Source organism: Vespula vulgaris, chromosome 11, assembly GCF_905475345.1.
Source record: "Vespula vulgaris chromosome 11, iyVesVulg1.1, whole genome shotgun sequence".
Classification (NCBI taxonomy): Eukaryota; Metazoa; Arthropoda; class Insecta; order Hymenoptera; family Vespidae; genus Vespula; species Vespula vulgaris.
The window spans coordinates 7,280,234-7,304,320 of record NC_066596.1 but is presented as its reverse complement, the minus strand read 5'-3'; the positions used below and the strand labels follow the sequence as shown (position 1 = coordinate 7,304,320).

The 24,087-nt window shown below is 33.1% G+C and overlaps 5 protein-coding genes and 1 long non-coding RNA gene across 14 annotated transcripts; 3 read left to right on the top strand and 3 right to left on the bottom strand.

Annotated features, from left to right (window-relative positions):
* Positions 1-822: 822 nt before the first annotated feature.
* LOC127067537 (protein Hook homolog 3) lies at positions 823-3,341 on the bottom strand. The gene has a single exon (XM_051002568.1). It carries the CDS (start codon positions 3,017-3,019, stop codon positions 908-910), a length of 2,112 nt encoding a protein of 703 aa, XP_050858525.1. The 5' UTR covers positions 3,020-3,341; the 3' UTR covers positions 823-907.
* Positions 3,342-3,576: 235 nt separating this feature from the next.
* LOC127067557 (uncharacterized) lies at positions 3,577-9,113 on the top strand. 3 transcript variants are annotated; one of them, XM_051002612.1, is made up of 6 exons: positions 3,577-3,877; positions 4,011-4,143; positions 4,229-4,349; positions 4,414-4,531; positions 4,684-4,739; positions 8,978-9,113. In XM_051002612.1, the coding sequence occupies exons 1-5, from the start codon at positions 3,745-3,747 to the stop codon at positions 4,716-4,718; spliced, it is 540 nt and encodes a 179-aa protein (XP_050858569.1). In that variant the 5' UTR covers positions 3,577-3,744; the 3' UTR covers positions 4,719-4,739; positions 8,978-9,113. The 3 variants fall into 3 exon arrangements, with proteins under 3 accessions (XP_050858569.1, XP_050858568.1, XP_050858570.1); XM_051002611.1 differs by lacking the exon at positions 8,978-9,113 and having other exon boundaries at positions 3,578-3,877; positions 4,684-4,773; XM_051002613.1 differs by lacking the exon at positions 8,978-9,113 and having other exon boundaries at positions 3,741-3,877; positions 3,968-4,143; positions 4,684-4,773.
* Positions 4,758-8,990, bottom strand: LOC127067533 (trichohyalin-like). 4 transcript variants are annotated; one of them, XM_051002560.1, is made up of 13 exons: positions 8,850-8,990; positions 8,548-8,762; positions 7,811-8,481; positions 7,211-7,732; positions 6,887-7,092; positions 6,633-6,798; positions 6,275-6,566; positions 5,934-6,166; positions 5,701-5,838; positions 5,467-5,631; positions 5,212-5,369; positions 4,985-5,120; positions 4,758-4,896 (listed from the first exon to the last, which is right to left on the bottom strand). In XM_051002560.1, the coding sequence occupies exons 2-13, from the start codon at positions 8,732-8,734 to the stop codon at positions 4,804-4,806; spliced, it is 2,967 nt and encodes a 988-aa protein (XP_050858517.1). In that variant the 5' UTR covers positions 8,735-8,762; positions 8,850-8,990; the 3' UTR covers positions 4,758-4,803. The 4 variants fall into 4 exon arrangements, with proteins under 4 accessions (XP_050858517.1, XP_050858520.1, XP_050858519.1 ...); XM_051002563.1 differs by having other exon boundaries at positions 8,561-8,709; positions 8,850-8,951; XM_051002562.1 differs by having other exon boundaries at positions 7,811-8,709; positions 8,834-8,942.
* Positions 9,114-9,165: 52 nt separating the features above from the next.
* LOC127067553 (ER membrane protein complex subunit 8/9 homolog) lies at positions 9,166-10,381 on the top strand. Its single transcript, XM_051002606.1, has 5 exons — positions 9,166-9,396; positions 9,595-9,671; positions 9,751-9,824; positions 9,893-9,983; positions 10,067-10,381. Exons 1-5 carry the CDS (start codon positions 9,187-9,189, stop codon positions 10,236-10,238), a joined length of 624 nt encoding a protein of 207 aa, XP_050858563.1. The 5' UTR covers positions 9,166-9,186; the 3' UTR covers positions 10,239-10,381.
* A 968-nt stretch (positions 10,382-11,349) lies between these two features.
* On the bottom strand, positions 11,350-22,651 carry LOC127067544 (dual specificity protein phosphatase 15). Of its 4 annotated transcripts, none has more exons than XM_051002592.1 (9): positions 19,929-22,651; positions 19,009-19,733; positions 18,870-18,945; positions 16,784-16,900; positions 16,549-16,673; positions 16,311-16,482; positions 15,825-16,003; positions 15,495-15,692; positions 11,350-15,107 (listed from the first exon to the last, which is right to left on the bottom strand). In XM_051002592.1, the coding sequence occupies exons 3-9, from the start codon at positions 18,888-18,890 to the stop codon at positions 14,870-14,872; spliced, it is 1,050 nt and encodes a 349-aa protein (XP_050858549.1). In that variant the 5' UTR covers positions 18,891-18,945; positions 19,009-19,733; positions 19,929-22,651; the 3' UTR covers positions 11,350-14,869. The 4 variants fall into 4 exon arrangements, with proteins under 4 accessions (XP_050858549.1, XP_050858550.1, XP_050858548.1 ...); XM_051002593.1 differs by having other exon boundaries at positions 22,196-22,651; XM_051002591.1 differs by having other exon boundaries at positions 22,377-22,651.
* Positions 16,841-18,518, top strand: LOC127067561 (uncharacterized). Its single transcript, XR_007782660.1, has 2 exons — positions 16,841-16,919; positions 17,503-18,518. It is a non-coding gene; the product is annotated as an uncharacterized LOC127067561 (long non-coding RNA).
* Positions 22,652-24,087: the final 1,436 nt, after the last annotated feature.

Sequence of the window (24,087 nt, the reverse complement as noted above, 5' to 3'; positions counted from 1 at the left end):
TCACGCAGTATATATGTTTTATTTATTTGTGATGTTATCATCAAATATCTGTATAATAGGAAATAATATTAATGGAGATTATAAAAATATTAATAGAATTATAAAAAATTATAGCCAGGCAAAAAATTGGCAATTACGGATTACTTATATGTATTAATAAATGTTAACATGATCGTAAATAACTTTTAGCATATTGTATGTATACAACTGCATAAATCTAAAAACTCAGGGATATATTAATATAAAATACTACAATTTACACAAAGAAATATTTTTATTATATTAGATATTATAAACAAATTTCACTTTTTAACATGATATCTTATTTCTTCAGTATTATATATAATAATAATTTATGAAAATGGTATTTTTATATAACTTTTAATACTTGTTTACTTTTGATAAAGTTACATTCCTCAATAGTTTTGACTAATTTCTTATATTCCATAAATTTTTTAATATTTTACTTTCTTTGGACAATATATGCATATGCAGAATGATAATTATCTTTTAAATAAAACTTCATTATTTATATATAATTATGGAAATCTTAATAATCGTATACTTTGATAAAAATTCAAAATTTAAAGCTAATATATCTATAGTAAATGTGCAAATTGTGATACTTATACTATGTAGATGGTATATTTAATTTTTAGCACAAGACGGTAATATCTCATTATCAAATTTTACAATATTTACAATAAATAATTTTACATATTATGTTATATCTGTACATGTATATACATATGAATGTAATATTTATAATAAAATAAATTACATCTATAGTAATCTGTAAATAAATATATAAATACATTCGTATAATGTATAAATCACATAAAATAAAATTATATATTAAATCTAGAGTTATGCTACAAACTTTTCAATAGGATATATTTTGTCATTTTCACTTAGAGTTAAATTGCGGATAACGTCGTGCCGAAGGTTGTCTTTGTCTGGCAAGAAAGGATTGCCCTTGTCCTGAGCTAAGTGCTACAAGATGTTGATCTAATGCTTCCCTATGAGAAGATAATCCTAAACGATAAAATGCTGATATCATTAACTTTTCTTCCATTTCTCTGACCATTTTGGATTCTTTCAAAGACCTTTCCATATCTTCAATTATTTTACGTTGTTCTAAAATTTGATTACGTAAGACAACAATTTCAGAAGGGGAAGAATTATTTTGCTTAGGATCTAAACTTTTTATAACACTTTTTGCTTTCTCAATATATTTCTTATAACGTTCTTCAAGCGCCGCGTTTTCATATTCACGTCGTGTTAATTTTTCTTGTAATGTAAAGGCTTTCTGTTTCTGACTTTGTAAAGCATTATCTCGATCTTCAATTTGTAATACCAAACGATCTCGTTCTACTTGTGCTCTTCTTAATTCATCCTGTAATTGTGTTATTTTTTGTTGTAGAGTAATATTATCATTTTTAGCATCAGTACTAGATTGATTCCCAATTGCTTCTTCCAATTTATTTTCTAATTCAATTATCCTCTGATTAGCTTCACGATTTTGTCCTCTGAGATTATTTAATTGTTCTTCAGAATGTTCAAGTAGTGCTTGTACAGTAGGTAATTTATCTTCATTACCTTTTTGTTTTAATTTTAATATTTTATTTTCATATTGTAAAAATAATAACTTTTCTTTAATCTCAAGTGGAATCATTTCTGTACTTCCTACCGCATCATCTGATACAGGTTTAGTAACATTTTCTGCTGCTTGTAATTGCGTACATTTTAATTCTTCATTAGTCTCTTTCAAAGCATCTCGTTCTATAATTAATCTATCTCTTTCTCTTTGCACAGCACTTAATTTTGCCTCCATCTTTTTGCCTTCAAATTCGAGTCGATCATATTTATTACTTTGTTCATCTAACTTGTGACTAACTTCTGCAAGTTGCTGTTTACACAGTTCTAGATGATTACGTAACATGGCAGCTCGTTTTATCTCTTCCTCATAATCAATCTTGGCTTGTAAGTATTCCATATTTTTTTCTTCTAGGATTTTTACTTGTCGTCTTAGATCGCTCAAATCTTCCATCTTTTTTTTGTAAGAATCTATAGTAAGTTCGTACTTTGCTACTTTGTCTGCTGTTTCACGTAATGCATCTACTTCATCTTTTAGGATATTTGCTTCATCTGCTGATTTTTGTAAATCTTCTTGCTTAGTCTGCAATTCTAATACTTCTTTCTCTAACAGTTCTACTTTTAATCTATAATCATCCCTAGAGGTCTCCAATTTAAATACTTCATCTTTGAGAGCTTCTACCTGTTTTCGAAGACTAGAATATTTTAAAATAGAACCTGAATCTTCAGGATTTTCAAACTCGTCTAATCTTTCTTGAAGTTTCTTATTTTCAGCAATTAATCCTACTTTTTCTTCCTGAAGAAGAGAAAGTTGTTGATCAAGTTCATGACATCTCTGTTCTAATTGTTCTTTCATATCGACTGCAATTTGCAATTCTGACAATAATCTTTGTTGAGCACCATCAGTCGCATCTAATGATTCAAAGTTAAGACTGGTGCCTAAACTTAATCTAGGACCATGCATACTACTTTCTAATGTTTGAATACTTTGCATGATAGCTTGTTGCACAGACTCTTCCATACTCATAATTCTAGTTATGTATTGCTGTTTCTGATTGCAGTTTACAGCACACCCAAGAATAAGTTGCAATAAACGACATAATTCGTCTCTGTCGCAATGTTCTCCTATCTTAGCAGCATCTGGCTTTACATAGCCTGACAACTGTTGATTTAAACACTCTATATAATATTCCATGACAGCTTCAATAATTTTTTTAAGATTACTGACTTTGAGACGCCAATTAGAACTAACATCTGTCTTAATTTTTGCCCGCCAAACTGCTGTAAACCATTCTGGTGCTATTTGAGCTAGAACTTCAGCCAATGCAACACCATCGCTTATATCCTCTGGCGATGAATGAGCAGCTTGAAGATCAAAGGTATCTAACCATTTGATCAAGCAAATTATCTGCTGATCACCCATATTTCAGAACAATTATCCAATAAAACGAAATCCTTTGAAATCCTTATTGTATGTTTGTGTAAATGAATTATTCCATATGTATTGAAAAGACAACATACATATAATAAATAATAATACCAAGGAAAAGCAATTTATTCACTGTATATAGTAAAAAGTTTTGACATAAATCTATGTTATAGATAAAAATGTTTAATATCAAACAGATACAAAAAAAAACAATAGAAATAAAAGACAAACTTTACTATTTGTTTAACTTGTTAAAAAATGTACTGTCACGTCATCTTTACAACAGCAAACGTTCAGACAGGCAACGTGTATCGAAGCACAGTGTAAAACACTGTTACCATATTTTTCCCGCAAAAATTTCCTAAATTCGCTACATCAAAAAGTTCTTCAATAGAATAGTTGTAAACTTTTTAACAAAAATTATATGATCTTTTTATAAAAGAAATAAATACATATCGAAATTTTAATAGAATTTAATTTATCAGAACATTATGGATCATAATAGCGTATCTTATTATAGATAGGTATATTAATCAATCTTAACATGGCAACAATGGCACGTTCAACTGTCGTAATAATTGTCCTTTGTTTAAAAAGTTTACTAACATCCATTATCGTTGTATGATAAAATAACGTGTCCTAACGTATATCGAATAACTGATTTATTACAAAAAAAAAAGAAATGTTACAACTTTTTAATCATTATTTAGTTCTATGACATGGAAGAAATAGAAACTATAAAAGTTTTATTACAGAAAAGAAAAAATATTTACCACGAAAAGTATGAAAATGATAAGAAAAAACAGATAGAAGAATATAATAATTTAATGAAGCAGTTGACAGCTTTACGAGGTAATTAAAGTTTGTTTGTTTGTTTCTTTTTTTTTTTTATTATATAAGGTAACAAATGTTTTTTTAACATTTTTGCTGCTAATGATATAGGATATAGGATATAGGATAATGACTCATATTCACGTGTTTTTAGAAGAAAGTATGCAATGTCAAGAAATCATTGGTAAAAACTGCATTAATTTAATTACAAATGAGAATGCAGTAAAAAAATTATTATATGATTCAAAACATGTACCGGGTTTACCAATATCTCATGACTGTCATCAGTATGTATAATGTTATTATGTATAAGTCTTATTACAAAAGTTTCATTCTCCAATATTTATATTTATTAAAACATTATCTGTTTAGACAATCCATAGAATTTTTCTCAAATGCTTTAGAATTTCTAAACAACTTTCAAACTTCTGATGGACCTTTAGAAATCTTACAAAAGGATAATGTTGATACTGAGAAGTTAAATAATGATATTGTAAGTAAAAATGAATTAGTCATATAAATATAATTATATCATCATATTTAATTTGGTTATGTAGATAGCATGTACCAACCATGTAAGCAATGAATTTTATAAAGCAAAATCTGCATTTCTGCATGTAGAAAAAGTCAGAAATAATATTGAAGTTCTATGTGATTTTGACTTTATTTCTGATGGTAAGTTTTTTCTTTTATACCTTTTTTATATTTGACAAATGTAATCATGTATAAAAACATTTATATATAATCATATAAAATAATAATTTTATATTATACATGTTTATATACTTATATAATATATTTTTTATATCTGTTTGGATTTTTATTAGATGAAAATGCAGAGTTAAGTGCATCTGATTCATAATCTATTGACCTCATATGTAAGGTATGTAATTTTTCTAATAAATGGATGGACATAATCTTTGTATAGACTTCTATTTAATGTTTTATTAAATACCTATTGTTTCAAGGCATTTATTGGTGATATCTAATTGATCATCCAAATTTAATTTTAGCATTATTAATTGAGGATCAATAATATCCTAAAACATTTAAACAATAACAAATATTTTTCTTTTAAGTTTTTTCTAAAATGGTTTTTTAATACTCTAATAACAAAGTAATCATTACCATGTAAGATGGTATAACTTGTGAAGTAGGAAGTTCTGATAAAACTGCTGAACCATCTTCGTACGTAGAATGAATATTTGCTTTTATGTCTTTTACCGGTTTTTCTGTTTGAGAAGTTCGTAATGCTAATCTCTCTCTATCATAAAAGAGGCATAATTCTTAATTTTATTAATTGTGTTATTTTTATTACTTTATTTCAACTATAAAACATGTACTTCTATATTTACCTTGCTAAATGTAGTTTTTCAGAAGCAATTTTAGTTTCTCTTTGTGCTAATACTTCAAGTTGTAATTGTAACTGACCCAGTCTTTCCTTATGTTGATTATCAATTTGATGTGCTTGTTTTAATGCCTTTATTCCTTCATCTCTTTTTGTTAATGCAGACTACTCAGTAGTATATGTGTATTAATATAAAAAAATATTTTAATTTTGTATTTATGTTTTGTATTATTTTCTAATTAATAAGTGGAACAAATTTCACCTGTGTTAGGTTTTCAAGTTCCTTAGCACGTAGTATAAGTTCATTTTCTTTTCCTTGAATCTGTTGCTGTTGTATTTCGAGTTCTCTTATTTTTTCTTGCCATTTCAGTCTCTCCTGATTAGCACGATTATTTGCATTTTGAGCAGCTTTTATAGCAGCTTCTAACTAAAAATAAAAAATTAATAATATTTATAAAATGTAAATACATTCTAATATATCTTTATTGACCAATACCTCTGCCTTTGCCATATCATCACATTTTAATCTATCAAAAACTTCTAATTTTGCACGTTCAGTTACAACTGCTTCTCTTTCTTGTGCAATTAATCCTAACTGTCTCTCTTGTTCTTTTATCCATGCATCCTTTAAACTCTACAAGCATTATATGTTGATAATCGTATGTACATAAACAAAATTTTTATTATATTTGAAAGTATATAATTATAAATATTGAAAATATATTATACCTCTAAATGTTTATGTTCCCAAATTACTTTCTGTTCAAATATTTCTCTTTCTTTTGTTAATGTTTGCTCTTTTGTTTTAAGTCTTTCTTCTGCTTCATCATATTGTAGGCTTCGTTTTTGGATATCCGATGTAAGCTGTACAAATTGTAATTCAAGCTTTTTCATGGACTCCACAATTTCTTTACGTTCTTCTTCCAAGATTCCCTTTTGCCTTTCCGTACTTTGTCTTTCTGCTATAGTTATTTGTAAAAAATGTAATTGTAAAATAAGTATAAAGAGGTATTGCTAAAATTATTAATATAAATTTGTTTAAATTTATTAAACTTTACTTTAAAGTATACCTTCCAAATATTCTTTTTCTAATTTTAGATATTCGTCTTTTGTTTTATCAATTTTTTCATCCTTTTTTTTTAATTTTTCGTGTACAGTCTTTATATTGGTGATTAAAATACTAGTTTTATGCAACATCTCTTCCATATCTGATTTGAGAGTTGTTACAGCTGTTACTGCTAAATTTTCACATTCTTTAGCTCTAGATATATTTTCCAGAGTTTGCGAATGTTCCTTTTGTAAAATATGTATGTTGATAGAATGCCTTTCATAAATTTCTTGAATGGATTTTACATGTTCTTTCTAAAAATATATAAATTAATGACTACCTGTGTTAGAATCCATGGAATTAAAAAGATTTAATGCTACCTTTAAATTTTCTATTTCTTCTTTATACGCCATTTCTATTTGTATTTTCTCTGCCTTAATTTTTTCAATTTGTAATTCATAATCATTTTGTAAAGTCTCAATTTCATGACGAAATCTCTTTTCAAGTTTGTCCATTGTTTCTTGAAGAAATGTAATCTGCCTTTTGCAAAGAGAAAATATATATATATATATATACATATATATGTATATGTATTTTTAACATTTCATTAAACTTTATTTAGAATACTTATTTGTACGAATCTTCATGAATTATTAATTCGTATTCATGTCTTTCATTTAAACTTTTTAGTATATTTTCCAGATATAATTTTTCGGATTCTAATTTGTCTATAGATTTCTCTAAAACAACTTTAGTATCTTCCTCTTTTGTATCTTCTGTAGTTTGATTCATTGAAAAATTAATAGGTATTGGCAAAGATGTGGGTTGAGCCATCAATGTCTTAAATATGAAAACAATGGAAAGAAATCAAAAAAGTAGAGATAGATTAAAATTTTTATAACATTTTAAATAATTATTTCTTATTTCTTTAAATGTACAATACATATATATCACTCACCTGAATATAATGATTAATACGCTCTTGTTGTTGTCTCATTTGTGCTTCAAGCAAAATTTGTCTGTCCATTTGTTTTTTAATAAGCATATTAAATTGTTTTTCTTGTTCAGTTAATTTGTATTTTTGAGTTTCTATCAGCTTACTTAATTGATCATTCTGATGAGATAAAGTTGTAGCTGTTCTTAGTTCATGTTCCTGCTGTTGCATAGTCATAATTGCTGCATGTTGATCAAACTGTGTACCAATTAGTATTGGTAACTCTTCGTCTCGTACAGCTGTATTATTCATGTCATCGTTATCTGTCTCTATTGCTTTACTTGTGTAATTATGACGTATCTGAGTATTTTCAAAAGACGGGTTTTGTTGTGTAATATCTTGTTCTATATTATGCAATGATGATTGTTCAACTTCCTGTAGTTTTTTATTGTCTGATGTTTTTGTTCCACCTAGCCATTCTGGTAGATTTTGATTTGCTGATTTCTTTTTATTTGAATCTTCAGCAGTTTCAGTTTTTTTGGATATCTTTATAATTACAAAAAATGTATTAGTATAATGTAGGTGTATACAAATAATATTTAAAGGAATTTAAAATAAGATTACCAATTCTGAAGTATATTCAGCTTGAGGTGAAGAAAGTAAACCTAAAGGATCATGAATTATACTAGAGGTTTTTCTTCCCCTACGAGATTCTCTAGGTACTGAAACAGTAGGAGCATATCCAAGCATTGTAGATTTGATTGGATTATCTTCTTTGATAACATCTGCTGTGTATTCTGTAATTGTTTTGGTACCAAGACTATCAAGAGTTTGTTGAGAATTGATATTCTGGATGGAAGTCGAATGTTGTCTGTTTCCAAATAAGTCTTCTATTAATAATGATTTCTGTGATTTACCAGTTGCTGATTTCAACTTATTAAGCGAACTCGCTGTAGTACCATCATTAATATAAGAAGTACTTTGCGTTTTATGTATATTTACTTGCTTCAATGGCTTATTTTCAGAAATTATAGATTCATCTTTTAAATTTAATTGACTATCTTGATTTAATGAACTTTTTACCAGGTTAATGTTATCTGTACTTACATCCGATAGTGGATGTATAGGTCTATCGCTTGATCTGATACTAGATGCAGAACTGGTTATAGTTTTTATACCAAATAAACTTTCCATTAAAGTACTTTTAGCATTTTGTGTAATTACATTTTTTTGCTTTAGTGGTATTTCTTCTTCATCTGATATTAAATCTGCCAGAGGATCATCTTTGTTAAAGTCTGCAGAGAACCAAAGTTTTTATTTTCAATATACGTTTAGAACAAAATATTCAATATGATTCAAACCTTTGAATAGAACCTTTTTCTTGATGTCTGTATTATTCAGTAATGTAGAATCTTCAGTATCTATTTTAGTACGACTTGCTTTTTTAAACGAGCTATTAAGTAAGTCATTATCTAGATTATCAATATCTTCTACTATACGTGCAATTTCTTCTGGATTTATATCTGAATCATCAGAAAGATCAGCCATTTGTACAAAATATAAAGATTTCTTGTTACTGAACAAATTTTAATAATGAATTATTAGAGTACATTTATAAAATAAAATTTATCCTTATGTTGTAATTACCAAGAGCAAAGTTTACCTCGTAGAAAGTAATTATAAAATTACTAAAACAAATTATTAAACAAAATCAGAGGAAAGTGTAACAAATGTTTAATATATCACGCCGCTCGATATCGAATATACATGTCATTCATGTTTGACGGTCAGGTAAAGCTGTCACATTCGGATAGTAGCGTCTGTTTACACATACGATCAGCTGTGCCATCACTATGGTAACGAAATTACGACGGCCCTTACGTTTGATGATTGGTTAGTCAAGAGTCACGTGATGCGAAAAGGGAAGCGAATCATTTGAGAAAGCATGACGTGGGTAATTACATGTTCATCTGCTGCAATATAGTTCGTTGTCAGTAAAAATGGCAGACGTTATCTTTTCTCCTCGTGCATATTGTAAAATAATCTTGCACGCTGCAAAGTATCCACATTGTGCTATTAATGGTTTGTTACTTGCTAGACTAAAAAGTAAGAACGACGGAAAATCTTCGGAGTTACGTATCGAGGATGCAATCCCGCTGTTCCATATTTGTCTACATGTTTCGCCAATGGCGGAAATTGCTCTTACTCTTGTAAGTGTTTTATAATTATTTTTTATATAATTATTTTCTTTAAGATCATAAAGAAAACATTTTATTTATTACCATTCTATCAATAGTAACGATATATGTATAGTATCCTTCTTAATCTAAGTATCATATTTTGAGGTTATATTTCTCGCGCGACATTTTGATTTAAACGATATAATTTTGTTATATTAATCGTTATAGGTGGATCAGTTAGCTATGAGTAAAGGTCTAATATTGGCAGGTTATTATCTTGCAAATGAAAATATTAATGATTTAAGGTAAATATCTCTCTTATATAGTCGCCTGTATCTTTTTAAATATTTTCTATAATAAGTATATTGTTATTTCTTACTACAGTACAGATAGGCCAGCTCACAGAATAGCAGATAAAATTGCAGAAAACTGTAGTGGTGCTGTACTTGTTGTGGTAGGTATATTCACGTTTATATTACAATTAAGTTATTACACCAGTTTTATTTTTTGCTTTTCTACTAGGTAGATAATAAAGAGATGACACTTAATATGACCTCAAGCCCGTTACGTATCTCACAGTATGCGGATGGAAAATGGAAACTCAAAGACAAGGCCAAGTAATATATTTTTCAATATTTCATTAGATATTAATGCATAAATTTATCTCTTATATTATAAAAACTTGCTTAATTCCTTACAGCATATTTTATGAAGGAGGAGTTGCTCCCACGGATGCACTATATTCCTTATTGGAAAGAGAACAATATCGTAATCTTGTCGATTTTGATAATCACCTGGATAATATTACTTTAGATTGGCAAAATCATAAACTTAACAAAGTAATAGATGAAACTGTGGAGGAGCACGAATAGAAGAAACCAGAAAAGTGTTCTATCGGAAAACTATCATTTTATTTGTACCTTACACCGCACCACATCTGTATCTTATCAAATTTCGATAAAATAACAAATGTACATATGCCATAGAGTTTATAAACAGCTATTTCTTGTTTTTAGATCACGAGGTTTCTTTACTAATCCCTTTCATATACTAGTTATGCTTGGATCCATTAAGATAGAACTAAGAAATTCTACAATTACAAAAGTGTTGACAAAAAAGGTGAAATAATGAAGAATGCAAGGTATAAAGCCTTGGTGCCAGGAACAGATTTTTATTAATTGTCTCGTAGCTTCGATATAATTTTTGTGGTGTGCCGATCGATAACGAAGTACAAGGACAATATTTTAATGAATACCATAGTCCACTTGACGGGACGAAGATGCCTTTGTGAAGATAGAAAATTTTTTTTTTCTGTCGAACTTATCACACACCTTTTTTCTAAAGCGTATAACGAATCGTGATACGGCTTTAGATAGATTCAGGTACAGAATTTTGTTCAAAGTTCCATGCGATTTGTCGATTAGAAGAAGCGAAAAGCTTCTCTCCATTGATTTTTCTGGATTTATTATAAATCCACATGGAAAAATATTGCATGTTTTTTTGTTTTAACGTTTTAACGTTGCTCTGTGACTAAAAGCTAGCCGAATGTATCGTCCAATAATATACGATATAAATTGAATTATGCATTATTCGCAACATTTGGCGATTTCTTTAACGATTGCATTTGCACAGTTATCTTTTTTCGAACGTCTTCTCAGCAGATGTTAGAAAAAATATTCCTTGAATTTACCATTAGAATCCTTTTAATCCCTTCGTACACGTATTTTCTTTTGTGCATACAGACGATACGTGACTAACAATGTATAATTTTGTATATCTCACTTTAAATGCGTGACATTCTAGGTAATGTATTTCTCTCTTTTTTTTGTGTTACACTCCTGAATTTATAAAAATGTATGAAAGACAGTGTACGTGATCGAATGGAAAGGTGAACTTAAGATGAAATTCGAATTGGTTTAATATATGTATAGGTAAACGAGCGAACGTAATTTTTTTTTCATAGTCATGGTTATGGAATCATGGTTGCCAAGCTTTTTCAAACTTTATTTCTATTTCGATGATGCGAGTATAATACTTTTCAATTAACATTAGACAATTCATCGAGATGTAACACCGACGAACGATGATATGAAATGTAGTGCGTTTAAATAAGACGCATCACAGATTTATTCGGATGTATCAAAAATACTTGAACGAATGCAACGGTGCATTTGTGTCCATCTATGAATATCTAAAACGATTGACTTTGTAAGCTGATCGCATGATCGACGTATATGTATGTCGATATATGTATGTAAAATTTTTTAAGTGCCCATTCCATATATATTTATAGCTATTAACAACGTATAAATTTAACGTTAAATTAGCGTTAAATTCAATTTTAACATAATATTGCCAAAAATATTCACACTTGAGCGACTCGTTTCATATATCGTTCTCGTTCACTATAAACGATACATCTAATAATCGAACAGTTTAGATTACTTCGCAGGTTGGAACGATCGTGAAATCAAATTTTAAGTTTCGCATTATAATGAATGGTGTATCCGTTCGAGTATGTTTCATAGTCGTATCATGATCGTTTAAAAACAAGATTCGAAAAAGATTAGATTACATTTTAATGAAATAATTTCAAATAGTATATTTCTCATGAGACGAGCATGATTCGAATAGAATTTTGAAATTGAATCGTATGCGTAAGGTTTATATTCCTTAATAATCATGATCAGCATTTCTAAGTCACTAAGTTAAATCATAAAATATCTTAATTAGTAATTAGCCACTTCTATGTGAGTAACAAAGTTATGTGTTAGGGCATAGCATTCAATAGTTCTTATCGTAATTAACATTCCATATATTCTATGCATTTATTCTCGGAGGATAGATCGACAATGACAACAAGAGGAGGAGAGAATACAAAAATAAATGCAATGGATTTAAAATTTCATTCCCGTGACATCATTAACGTTCTTTGATGTTTCATTGACCAGAATCGTCAAGAATTTTGAATCACTCGATCACCGGCATTATAACCAACCGTAAAAAAATAATTGATACCGTCTCTCGATCTCGCACAAATATTGATTTCAAATTTTTATCGACCAGCGATCTATTGATATGAAACAATGATACAATTTTATATAATTTCGTTATAGAAAACTTTCCTTCCCAATGTTGCTTCTAAACTTTGATATTTTTTGATAGAAAAATCGCACGTACTTGCGTTAAATAGATATTTTCATCTTCCGATCGGTTTCTACAAATCCTCGACACATTCGTCGTTCTTTATTACAATTTCGAAATTCCCTTACGTTTAGAAATTGCCAAAGAGCACGAATAAAATTTTCATGGAGCATCTACGTACGTAATACATATAGCGCGGTTAGCGCACATGAACGCATTGTAAAAAAGTAGAATATTGCAACAGTAGAATATGTTATTTTTAGGATGTTTTGCCTGTATCTTCAAACAAGCGGATTATTCGAAGAGCTTTTGTAAGATAACACAAAATTCACAATTACGAATTTTGAACACGTTTTTTTTGTTTTACTTTCTTACTAGGGTGGATTTTTCACCGATATATTTTCATTTTGACAACGAAACGATCGATAATATTTTTACGCGATTTGTCGCGCCGATCTAATAGTATTAATATTATATATTTACTTCAGCTAAGCCGCTTGTTCAAGAAAATATAGGGTGTATACTACAGATTAATTAGTTTAATGTTTGACAGACGATGGAAAACCTTCGAGAACGTTACTCTTCGACTTCGAAGCGACCTGATGCATCGGCATCCTACCATCTAAATATGTGTATACGGAAGAAGGAGACTCTTCGCCGTCGTACGGTTATTACTTTTCTGCACGATATGATTTTTACACGACAGTAACTAATTACAGAGAGATATAGTAGATGTTTTTACTTTTTTCTTTTTTCTTTTTCAAATCAAGGGCGTATCATGAAGATTTCACAGAAAGAACGATCGAACGTTCTCGAAAGGCGCACAAAAATACGAGTACAATTTATTGCATTTATCGTCTAATCTACGCGATTTTTTTTTGGTTCGTTCAGTGTCAGTGGAATTAATTGCCCTAAATACACGGTGATTGCTTGGATAAAAATATCGCTTTATGCCGTCTTTACTTTCGCGTTCATCTTATTCACTTAGCGAATACGCAAGTTCCTATGAAAACAATATATTCGGTGTTATTACAAAATATTACAACTAATATAACAGCCAGTATCCGGTATTTAAATCGACGGATACATATTTATGTACACATTTATTAATACGTGAATATTAAGAACGACAAAGTAGTCTATGTGTTTCCTCTTTAATCGCTGCTTTTTTTCTAAATTTATAGGAAAAAGAAAGATTGGTAATTACAAACGCAACGAGGAGAGACTATTTGTAAGATAAAGAGAAAAGAATCATTTAATGAATAAATTCGAGCGAATTTTCAAAACACGCCTGCCAAATTTCGTGCTACTTTTATGTATCTTTTCATTTTATATCAATTATTACTTGTAAGTCGTGCGTGTGCTTGTGAAATATATATATATATGTATGTATGCATGTATATATATATTTATTTATTTTTTCGTTAATCTACATATAACTACGTGTTATACTCTTTCAAAACCTCTCATAACAACGTGACACTCGGTCATGTGTATATGTATATGTTTATATATATATTTTTCAGAGTGTCAACAACGATTCGCGATAAACAGCGCGATCCCGCTACAAAGCCAACAATTATTTGGACGGTTGCGAACAAAATTGGTGATGGGATAACGTCATAAAACAACATATCACACTTCGCTTCCAAAATTTCTTTCAATTCTCATCGTATGTTTACTTATCAGAAAAATTCTCTCCAAGTAAAATCTTGCTTCTTTACTCGGCCCATTGAGTTTTTGTTTTTCGTTTCGAAAGCACGACGATTAATGATTTTACAAACGTACAAAATCGGTCAAAGTTCTTTTTTCCCACTAATGTATTTTCAATCTCGCGAATTGCCAACATAAATACTCTCGACCCGTTAAACCCGTATGATATACAAATTAGCCAGTTTTTTCTGCGTCTTGGCCGCGGGATGTCATGTTACTTATTGACATCGTATAAGGCGACTGATTAACCCAATAAGTAGTAAGTACACATCGAATTCGAGTTGAAGCAGAGATGCAGAAACGATCGCAGATTAGCAGATTATTATTAGACTTATTTAAAAAAAGCAGTATCAGTCCTAATATCTCCTATGGTCTTTCCTGTCTCACGACAAATTTTAACTTCGACGATCGTCGGTCTTTCGTGAAGCTGCCACCTTAAAATTGATTAAGAAAGAAAGAGAAGAAAGAGAGACAGAGAGAGCAAGAGACAGACAGAGAGATAGATAGAGTGAAAAACTTGTTAAGGAAGAGAAGAAATTCAAGACAACGCGTCTTGAATACAAGTTGAAGAGATCTGCACCGTTTCTCTCGTGGATATTTCTCGGCTTCGTTCCAGAAGACTGAAAAGAGTGATCTTGTTGTGCTGCTACGTCATCGAGGAATGAGCTTCCGATGGTACAGGTAATTGTGGCGTTTGCCTGGAAAGTCGTCTCGGCCATCGTTGAGGCGATACCGGAGGTGTCGGCCTTGGTGTGGTCGGTGCTGATCCCGCTGTTAATCTCCAGTTACTACCAGAAAGTGTGATGGATCTGCCAACGGCAGTCAAATTCGTATTACTACTACTGCAAGCTACGGCGGCTGACAGATCCACCCTCGAAACGGCCCTATGAACATAGATTTTCTCACATTATCGTCTTTCAATGAGTTTCTTCATTCCATTGTCATTGTATTTTTGACATTTTTATAGATAACAAGATGATTTATGAGTTGATGAATCTTATATAATCGTGAGTGCGCGCACCATCATAGATATGAAGATTTTTTTTGATTCTTTTTAATAGGCAACGCAATGATACATGAACGATGTACCGTGTTGCCTATCATGAAAAGTAAAAAAAAACCGATAGATGGCGCTCGCGAGCAACATTATCGACAAAGTACGAAGTGCGTCCTGCTTTTAGGCGCGGAACATTAGGAAAAATCAAAATTAAAAAAAGATCTTTTCCATGAAGTTAAACGTTAGATAGGTGTAATACGAGGGTGTGGATTACCTGGAAGGAGGCGCAGATCCGGTGTAGGAATGTAAACCTGCAGGACCGCTTCTTGGCCGAGTAGCGGACATAACGCTGGCTGATCTAGGTAGAGCTGGCGAGGGTGGTGCGGATGGAAGCATTCTTGGCGTTTGTGGTGGTGTTCTACCAGGTGTTAAATTTCCGGAACTACTGGAAGATGATCGTCTTCTGGGAGTCCTACGTTGAAATTTTGTTTGTAAATACTGTATCGTTCGACGATCAAATAATCAGTTTAATCAATTTTTATTTCCAATGTTCATACGACATACTTACTTTATAAATCGCAATAGATAAATACAGGGAATTTACCTCTTGGACGGTTGACGGCAGAGACCAGTGGGACAAGGACGACCCATGGCACATTTGCCTTCGCAAACTTCTCGTGCTTGCACCAACGCCTCGTAATTTTTAAGGGTAGCTCTACATGCTTCCGCGTCGGATTCTGCGAGAGCGAGACTAGGGAATCGTTCCTTCAATCTTCGTCGTTCCTGTGGACGAAATTAAACGATTACGTCGTATGGAAATTTGCAAATTTTATAAGAATTCATATTACGAAATTTATTTTTGTAAATCAACGATATGATTCTTAGGACGATTAAAATAGAAACTTCGATCGTTCGATTTGTAAGTGAGGAAGAACTTCTTATTATTAAACTCGAAGAAAGGCGATATTATCGTATCTCCGCTTCGGTATCCTTTGTGTTTCCATTTTTTAAGGGGCAATTTGTAATGCAAATTCTCAATGCCTCCGTTATCTTTGAAATATCAAAAAGATTTCCTTCTATGTGAACGTACCTCCTGAAGACGGCTCGATTCAAAGTCCTCGAGTTGTTGTTGAAAGCCAGCGTTTGGGTTGGCGATGGAACGACCTACCCTCACGACCTTAAGTGCCTCTTTCCAGGATAGATTTGTGGTGCTCATGATATAGGCGACTGCGACCGTCACACTTCTCGACATGCCCGCCAGGCTAAAAGGAATAGTATCTTATCGGGCTTGTTTGCAAATTGTTTTTTCAAATCTTTTAAATACGCACCAATGTATTAGAACATTGCCACCGCGCAAACGAGCAGCGTGGATAAAATCGTTACAGAGAGAAAAATATTGCGATAAATTTTGATCCGGCCTGTCGGCGGCTAAGATGCATAGGTAATGCTTATTCTGAAAGAAAATACATCTTTCTCTCTCTCTCTCTCTCTCTTTGTTTCTATTTTATTTCATAAATAATTAATATCGAAACGCTTATCATTTATCGTTAGACTATAACTTACAGAGTGTAATCGACGAGCCGTGTCATGAATCGCCAGGATATGAGTTATCTCGAACCTTTCCAGTTGATCTGCGTCCTTACTATCCTGATAATTACCAATGTAAAGGCCGGGAAGCACCTGCACACATATTGCAAAGGTAGGAATTAATGAATATATTAGTAGAAGTTGGCTCGTACTGGTGGCATGACTTTTTTAACGACCGAACGAATACAAATGATTTTTAAATCGCAATACATCTCTATCAAGAATCTTTATCGTCGTAGTATGCGTGACACGTCGTTTCAAAATTCCCATAGATGCTATCAAAAATATTATATAAAAAGGTTTAAAACAATCTTAAAAAGATTAATAAGAAAAGATATATTGTATTTACTGGAAAAAGTTCGATGCCCCAGTTCGAAGTTTTTTCTTGCCGCAAGGTGATTTTTACAAGGGTACTTGTCAAAATTTTATCAAGAAACTTTATTAATTGACGTCTGCACGCGACGAATAATACGATATTGAAAAAAAGAATATTAGATCTTTAGTGTGTTGTATATTTTTATTTATTATATCATTTGAATAAAATAATCGCGTATCGCTACGTTTTCGTATAGATATATATCAGAAATCAAAATATATCGATCGTTCAATGTGTCACGCGATCGTTAAAAAAGCAACATGGCGTTTATTTTAATGCCTTAATAATATATAAACTATGTAAAGATTTTTCACGTTAGATAAATTACTAAACGTACGGAAAGACAAAGCATGTTAATTTTCATCTTTATAATACACTTTTACGGAGAACTATAGATGTGCCAGCTAATTGAAAGAAATTTAATGATACCTGCTTATTGTATAAATAAAACGTATTTATATCCAATCTTCATTTTTCTCTTAATAGATCGAACAAAACGTTTCGTTTTGTATCTCATTGCATTAGCAAATTTATCGTCTCTTGACAATTCAATCCTTCTTAGAAGTTGGAACGATTTTTTGCAATTAAATGATGTGAAAATAAGAGAGGATGTCTTTGATTATGAACGACGTTTCAATTATTATAACAGAAAGATAGAAATTCTAATCAGGCCGATATGCGTGTTGCAAAAGTTAAAGATCGAACGAGCGTTGCGTTCGACTGGAAGTTTGCCAAAAATATTCGTCAGTTAGTACAATACTACGTAGTATGTAATAGGAGTGTTTTGAGAACTCGTGGCTTTCGTTTTGCGCACGATACGTCAACATATTTTCGCGAACTGTGTCAAAGAATTTTCAGGGTTAAAGCAAAAGGACGTCAGTGAAATTCATCGGCACGAAGGAGCTCGAACGATGCATTTATTAAAGCATCGTCGAGAGAGTGGGAATAATTAATTGGCCATTGGTTGTTCGGTAGCTTCTAATTTCTTATTTCGAGAAGCGTTTTTCCTTATAAAAATCATGCTTCGGTCACTTGACCGTAACCGCTTTTTTCATTGATTAGATCGTCGACCCGTTTTCTTTAGCGTCCTCGTTTATTGCACAATGCATCGCGTTGAACTTTTTCCGCCCAAGGATATCGTATGCTTGCGACTCGTAATTCCGCACAAATTTCCATCATACTTCGCGACTGATTGCTCTACTTGTTGAACCGTTGTCAGATTATTACGATTATTATAATCCGTCGCTTGTTTTTTCTATAGCTAACTTCGAAAAGTGCTACCACGTGTTATATATTTAACAATGTAATAAATAAATAAATTTCTTCTTCTCTCTATCTCTCCCTCCCTCTCTCTTTCTCGTTGACTGACTCATTCACTTTCTGCTTCCTTTCCCAGAACGTTTCTGAATAAAACAGCATATTCGTAATGTATGTCCAGTTTGAAAAGCACGAGCTCGAGTGCCACTCTATTGATTTGCATTTCTTTTCAGGAGGCTACCCGCGGCAGGTAGCTAATACTAATTACCTCGCTTAAACGAAGCAAATGAAAAGCGGCTTTTTATGTAGAAGTACCTATACTTCAAAGTACAAATACTTTTGATCTTTCAACCTTCTTATCTATATACACAGATACCTCACTCATGTCAGTTTTATCTCTTAAAACCTAGAATTTTATTCCTGTCTCACCTTGTTCATGCCATTCCCCATGTTGTCTACGTTGGATAAAACGCCGTCGTCGTCTCCGTTATTTCGAATTCGAGTCCTGAATGTATAACAAGAGAGTTTATCGTCTTTAATCGCAAGAATCCGCTTCCCCAGGACTTACTTTCTCAGCCTCCCAGGGAGTCCTCAGCCTCTTCAACTCTTTCTCTCCGACGATCCGATTTGATCCTCGTTATCGCGAAGACCGCATTGTTCTTGAAGCACTATCCTCGACCAACACATCACCAACACATAAGCTCGTATTTTGCCAGCGAATCCCACGAGTCGACGATATTTAATCTCTTCCCGTTTTTCTTCTTAGTCTCGTTGAGTTTTTTACGAGACGGTCCAACGTTAAAATCGAATTTTAAATGTTCGAGTTGTTCTTAACGATATCGAAAGTCTGTCGATTCGGCAGAAGCCATCTCCTCAAACTGTTCTCTCTGATCGTTCTCGCACTGTCGTGATTCATCGTGGATTACTTTTCTAGCTCAGTATTGTTTCTATTTCTATCCTCTCTCTCTCTCTCTCTCTCTCTCTCTCTCTGTCTCTCTGTCTCTCTATCTATTCTTCGAAGCGACGCTCGGAGGGCTTGGTCGCGATCTCGGTAGCGCTTTCAAATCGACTTTATGTAAGAAAAAAATTGATCGACGAACGAAAGGGATACATCCCGTTCAGAGAGAAATTCATTCGCTGACTGGAAGCTGGAAAGCACAGGTTCAGAATTTCCTTTTGTATATCTGTCCCAACCCACCTCCCTCGTTGTAGCTATCTTCTTTCGAAGCGCTTTTTTTCAACGAGCGGGCATGATTAAAGACCGACCGTTCCTCTTCGCCCCTCTGCTTGCCTCTGTCAGATGAATGAGAAGTAAGCCAAAGTTGGAGAGAGACGAGGATAGAAAGCAAAGAAAAAAATAAAAGAGAAAGAAACGCTTAGATGATCCAAAAATAAACTTTTTAATGAGAATGAAAATTTTCAGCGAAAGCATGAAAACGTTTGAGAAATTCTTAAAATTATACGGATACCAGAAAAAAATCATTGAACCTGGAAATATTTTTTTATTTTTCTTCTTTTTTATCGTGCAGATATTGTGTGCGATCGAAATATCGATTCATCTTTTTGCGTTTACCCTCCTTTCTTTCTTGCGAATCCGCAAGAGTATTTAGCCTTTGAATAAACGTAAACGTTCGAAAGTGGCTCTTCCCACGGGAATATACACTTATTCACAATCAACGAGGGAGTTATATTTCAAGACGAAAATGTGGATAAAGCTGATTGTAAACGTTTGATATAGAGAAACAACTAAAGACGAGAGATAGAGGATCAAAGAGGCAAGAGATGAAAGCTAATGTCTGATGTAAATCCTATGAGAAAGAGAGAAACTGGGATGAAAGAGAGAAAGCGTGGACGCAAGGAATAGGAAAAAAGAACGAGTTTCATTTAAACGTCGTACTGCAATAATATCGATTGCAGTCAAATCGATAAAATAAATTACGCGGCATTGACGACAGACGATTTACTTGGAAACATGCCAACCTACTTTAATTTAGCGAGATATCTTTTTCTTTACATTATGTTATATGTATATATATTACATGACGAGTGTTTTCACGAACATATTGATCGTGGATATTTCAAAATTTTTCGAACTCGGAATCCGTGCTACCGATATCTTTAGAAACTGTGCTAAAGCGTAAAGCATTGCAGGCATCGACGATGCTTGCCATAAACTTTCCCAAATTTCGAAAAAAGAAAACCCGACTTTTCGCCAATTCATTTCTATCTGCGGTCTCATTTCCATTTATATATATACATATATATATATATATATGTATGTATATACATACACATATATATATGCACATACATATACGCGACAGGAATGAAGGCATGTGCTTGGATATTGCTAGGATTCGAGAAAATTTAACACCGATCTATGCGCGTGTATCATGGACAAGAAAACATGTTTTCTTATCGTACGCCACGACAAAATATGTTTACAAGTTTAGATGAAGACGATCATTTGTGTAAAACTACGATACGCGCGGGTCTCAGTCATTTTAGACATTAAAGTAATTTTTAATAATTTTTCTTCTCGTTGAATTAATCATCCAGTATTATTAATAAGTAAACAGATCTATAGGAATGTAATTAAAACCTTTTGCGGTGCAACGAAATGCAATAAACGATGAAGACTTTTTAATGATGTTTTAATTGATTTTCAATCTACCGTGTACAATGAGAAAGAATCCGAGTGAAAATAGAAATAAAAAAAAGACGTGACAGTTCGACGAGGTGAAACTTAACCATGCGTATCACGAGTCTTCGCATGCCTGAAACCGAATGAAATTAATTATGCGACGTTAATGAGAAAATCGTAGCGCGTAATGCTTCCGTCTTTTATAAGAAAGCATACAAGCGGTTACATATTCAATCGTGATCCTGTGATGCAATTTTCAGACTTAACCGAGAATTCAAATATCACGCTTCTTCGTGAATGCAACTTGAGTGAATAATTCAAACGTGATGAATATAGATCAGCGATGAAATTATTTTTAAATGGATAAAAAAACTTTTTCTTTCCACAAATCGTCACGATCAAGTGGATAGTCAAGGCAAAAGCAAGGGTGTCAATAACGTGTGTACATCCAGTGTTCCTTGAAAGTGATAGGTCGCGTACAAACGAGACTATTTGCTAAAGATCGAACGGATAAAGCGTCACTGTTAAAAAATCCTTGAACATTCGGACGATCCGTGGAATGTGCCTGACAATTACATTCACACTCTTGCGATCAAAGCATCCAGCTAAATTTCTTATTAATAATTTTGCAAATAGCAAACGATACGAATTAGCTTGATCAGTAGAAAGTATCATTATATTTATAAACGTGATGATCATGAAAAGTCATTAGTGTGTCAACTCGGATATATCAGAAAATCGTATATTCCAGTAATCAAGCGTTACTATGCTATCACATGCTAATAACTACCGACAATGATGCGCGCATTAGTCGAGTTTGATCGTCACGATTTAATAGATGTAACGACAACCTATCAAATATTCGACAATTTCTTTGATAAACAGAATTCATAAACAAAGGTGTCAAACATTATTTCGTATTTGTTTCATCCAAAGTGATAAAATTAGAAGCGAAAATCTCAGTCCGGCCGACTTTTTTACAGTTTCACACGCCATTGCTTATTTTATATCTCAAATGAAATCCTTCCGTGTCACGATAACGAGGAACATCACGGAATCATATCCCCTATCGACAAAGCGGAAGCATCTAAGAAAAATTATAAGAAATCACCCCACTGACGATCCAGACTGGTTCATGTCGAAAAAGAGCGATAGGAAAAATAGAACGGAGTTGTCCTATCACATATTTTGGCACGAAATAGGCGCACGATCATGCTCTCCTTCTTACTGGCAAAGGAAATAAAACAAAAAGAAGAGGAAAAAGCAATGCTCTCCATTTGTCTGGTATTCACCAATCCATAAGAATTTCTTTTCCCGTCATAGATCCTGCAAATCACATCTCGTCGGCACGACACGGATCCGATGATTAACAACACACGATCCGTGCACTAATGACGGACGACGATAGAAATGGCTTGGCCGTATTTCCCTCGTTTGGTAGCTTTGATGGAAGGGCGCGTCGTGCGAAGACTATCCCGCTCACCGTGTAGGAAGGAGTGTTGCGAGGATACAGGGACACTGTCAGGTTGGGAGCAGACGTAAAGGCGTCCGCGAGAATGTGTGTGTGTGTGTGTGTGTGTTGCGTGTGTATATGTGTGTCGGTAGAAGGGGAAACATCAAACCGTGAAAGGGGCAACGGCAAGGGCCACGTGGTGGGGAGGAGGTAACGCAGCAAATTCGCATTTCATACACGTCCTTTCTAATTTACCTTGGACCAAGCGAATAGCGAAATCCGAAACGATTGTCGATGAATACCAATGAAAAACATCGAATATCCAAATAGGAGTTACATTTTTCAAGGATAAATCTCCAGAATAAAAAAAAAGGGAATTTTATAAATTTTCTGACAATCGAAAGAAACTTTATAAAATAGGAAATTTATGGAAGACATGAGAAGCGTTGGTCAAAGCAACTAACGAGATCACGATTAACGAACCCCAATCGAATGAAATGATTATGGTCTAATGTCTAATAGGAGAGAGAGGAAAACTGATTAGGTCCTCGTCGCGAAGAATTTCATGTTGTCGGCGTTGGTCTGTGTCTCCAGTGGTTATGTGGTAGGTCGCAAAGTCGTGGATCGGCATACCGAACAGGTGGAGGGGTGTATAACGTGCGAAGAAACGTAGGGGTGGAGCGCTCGAGAACGGGACGAACTGTCCAACGTACATCGCTGTAGCTCGGGTTGTCCTCGCGCAGGCGCCGCTCGATAAAGAACTATCTACCCCCACTACCCTCCTCGTCATCTGTACTACCCCCGACCCTGCTCCACAAACCGTAAATCTGGTCTACTAGGGCCAGTCAACGAATACAGCTAACTGGGCTACGTTCGCAGAGTAATGGAATGCTGATAGAAAATGGGACGGCCGCTATACTCGCGCAACCTCTGAATGAACGCTCGCTACATCCTGCTTCGGTGTCTCTCTCTCTCTCTCTCTCTCTCTCTCTCTCTCTCTCTCGCTCTCTCTCCGTAGTTATATCTCTTTTTTCTTTTCTTTATAATCTATATGCGATCAGTTGTATCGCTTTTTTTTATACCTTTCTATCATATATTTGTTGCTTGTAACGTAATGACGGCTATCGGTTCTCTTCTCATATATCTCCGCTCTGTGAATTTCACATGAATTCTTATCGATGAAAAGCCTTTCGAAGAACGTATATTTCTCCTTTTGTTTTTAAGCCACGCGCTGGTTAAATATCCGTTTAATCTCTTGACGAACTCTTAGTCATAGATGAATTCCTAAACGAACAAAAAGATTGTTTGATTCAAAGCGGCATAAATATTTCTCTTACGCTTCTGTCGGTGAAAGCGATGCAATACATATATGAAATTCGTAAAAGGTAGAGAATACTCATAAAAGAGAATTTCTTTTCTTCTCTCTTTCTCTCTTTTTTTTTTCTTTTTTCCTTTCATCCTCCTCCTCTTCCTCTTCTTCCTCTACTTCTATCCGGTAGCACTAGAGGCACGGAGACCCACTTTACTGTGCTAAAACAAGCGTCTCTCCA

Bases quoted from the DNA above. Each gene is read 5' to 3' on its own strand.
- LOC127067537 (XM_051002568.1), bottom strand. From the start codon at position 3,019: ATGGGTGATCAGCAGATAATTTGCTTGATCAAATGGTTAGATACCTTT.
- LOC127067557 (XM_051002612.1), top strand. From the start codon at position 3,745: ATGGAAGAAATAGAAACTATAAAAGTTTTATTACAGAAAAGAAAAAAT. The intron at 4,350-4,413 runs GTAAGTAAAAAT...TTGGTTATGTAG, and splicing joins AGAAGTTAAATAATGATATT to ATAGCATGTACCAACCATGT. The intron at 4,532-4,683 runs GTAAGTTTTTTC...GATTTTTATTAG, and splicing joins TTTTGACTTTATTTCTGATG to ATGAAAATGCAGAGTTAAGT.
- LOC127067533 (XM_051002560.1), bottom strand. From the start codon at position 8,734: ATGGCTGATCTTTCTGATGATTCAGATATAAATCCAGAAGAAATTGCA. The intron at 5,370-5,466 runs GTGAAATTTGTT...ACTACTGAGTAG, and splicing joins AACTTGAAAACCTAACACAG to TCTGCATTAACAAAAAGAGA. The intron at 4,897-4,984 runs GTAATGATTACT...TAAATGTTTTAG, and splicing joins AAGTTATACCATCTTACATG to GATATTATTGATCCTCAATT.
- LOC127067553 (XM_051002606.1), top strand. From the start codon at position 9,187: ATGGCAGACGTTATCTTTTCTCCTCGTGCATATTGTAAAATAATCTTG. The intron at 9,397-9,594 runs GTAAGTGTTTTA...TAATCGTTATAG, and splicing joins CGGAAATTGCTCTTACTCTT to GTGGATCAGTTAGCTATGAG. The intron at 9,984-10,066 runs GTAATATATTTT...AATTCCTTACAG, and splicing joins AAACTCAAAGACAAGGCCAA to CATATTTTATGAAGGAGGAG.
- LOC127067544 (XM_051002592.1), bottom strand. From the start codon at position 18,890: ATGGGGAATGGCATGAACAAG. The intron at 16,901-18,869 runs GTGAGACAGGAA...ATATGTGTGCAG, and splicing joins TGGGGAATGGCATGAACAAG to GTGCTTCCCGGCCTTTACAT. The intron at 15,693-15,824 runs GTAAATTCCCTG...ATTTCAACGTAG, and splicing joins TGCCGTCAACCGTCCAAGAG to GACTCCCAGAAGACGATCAT.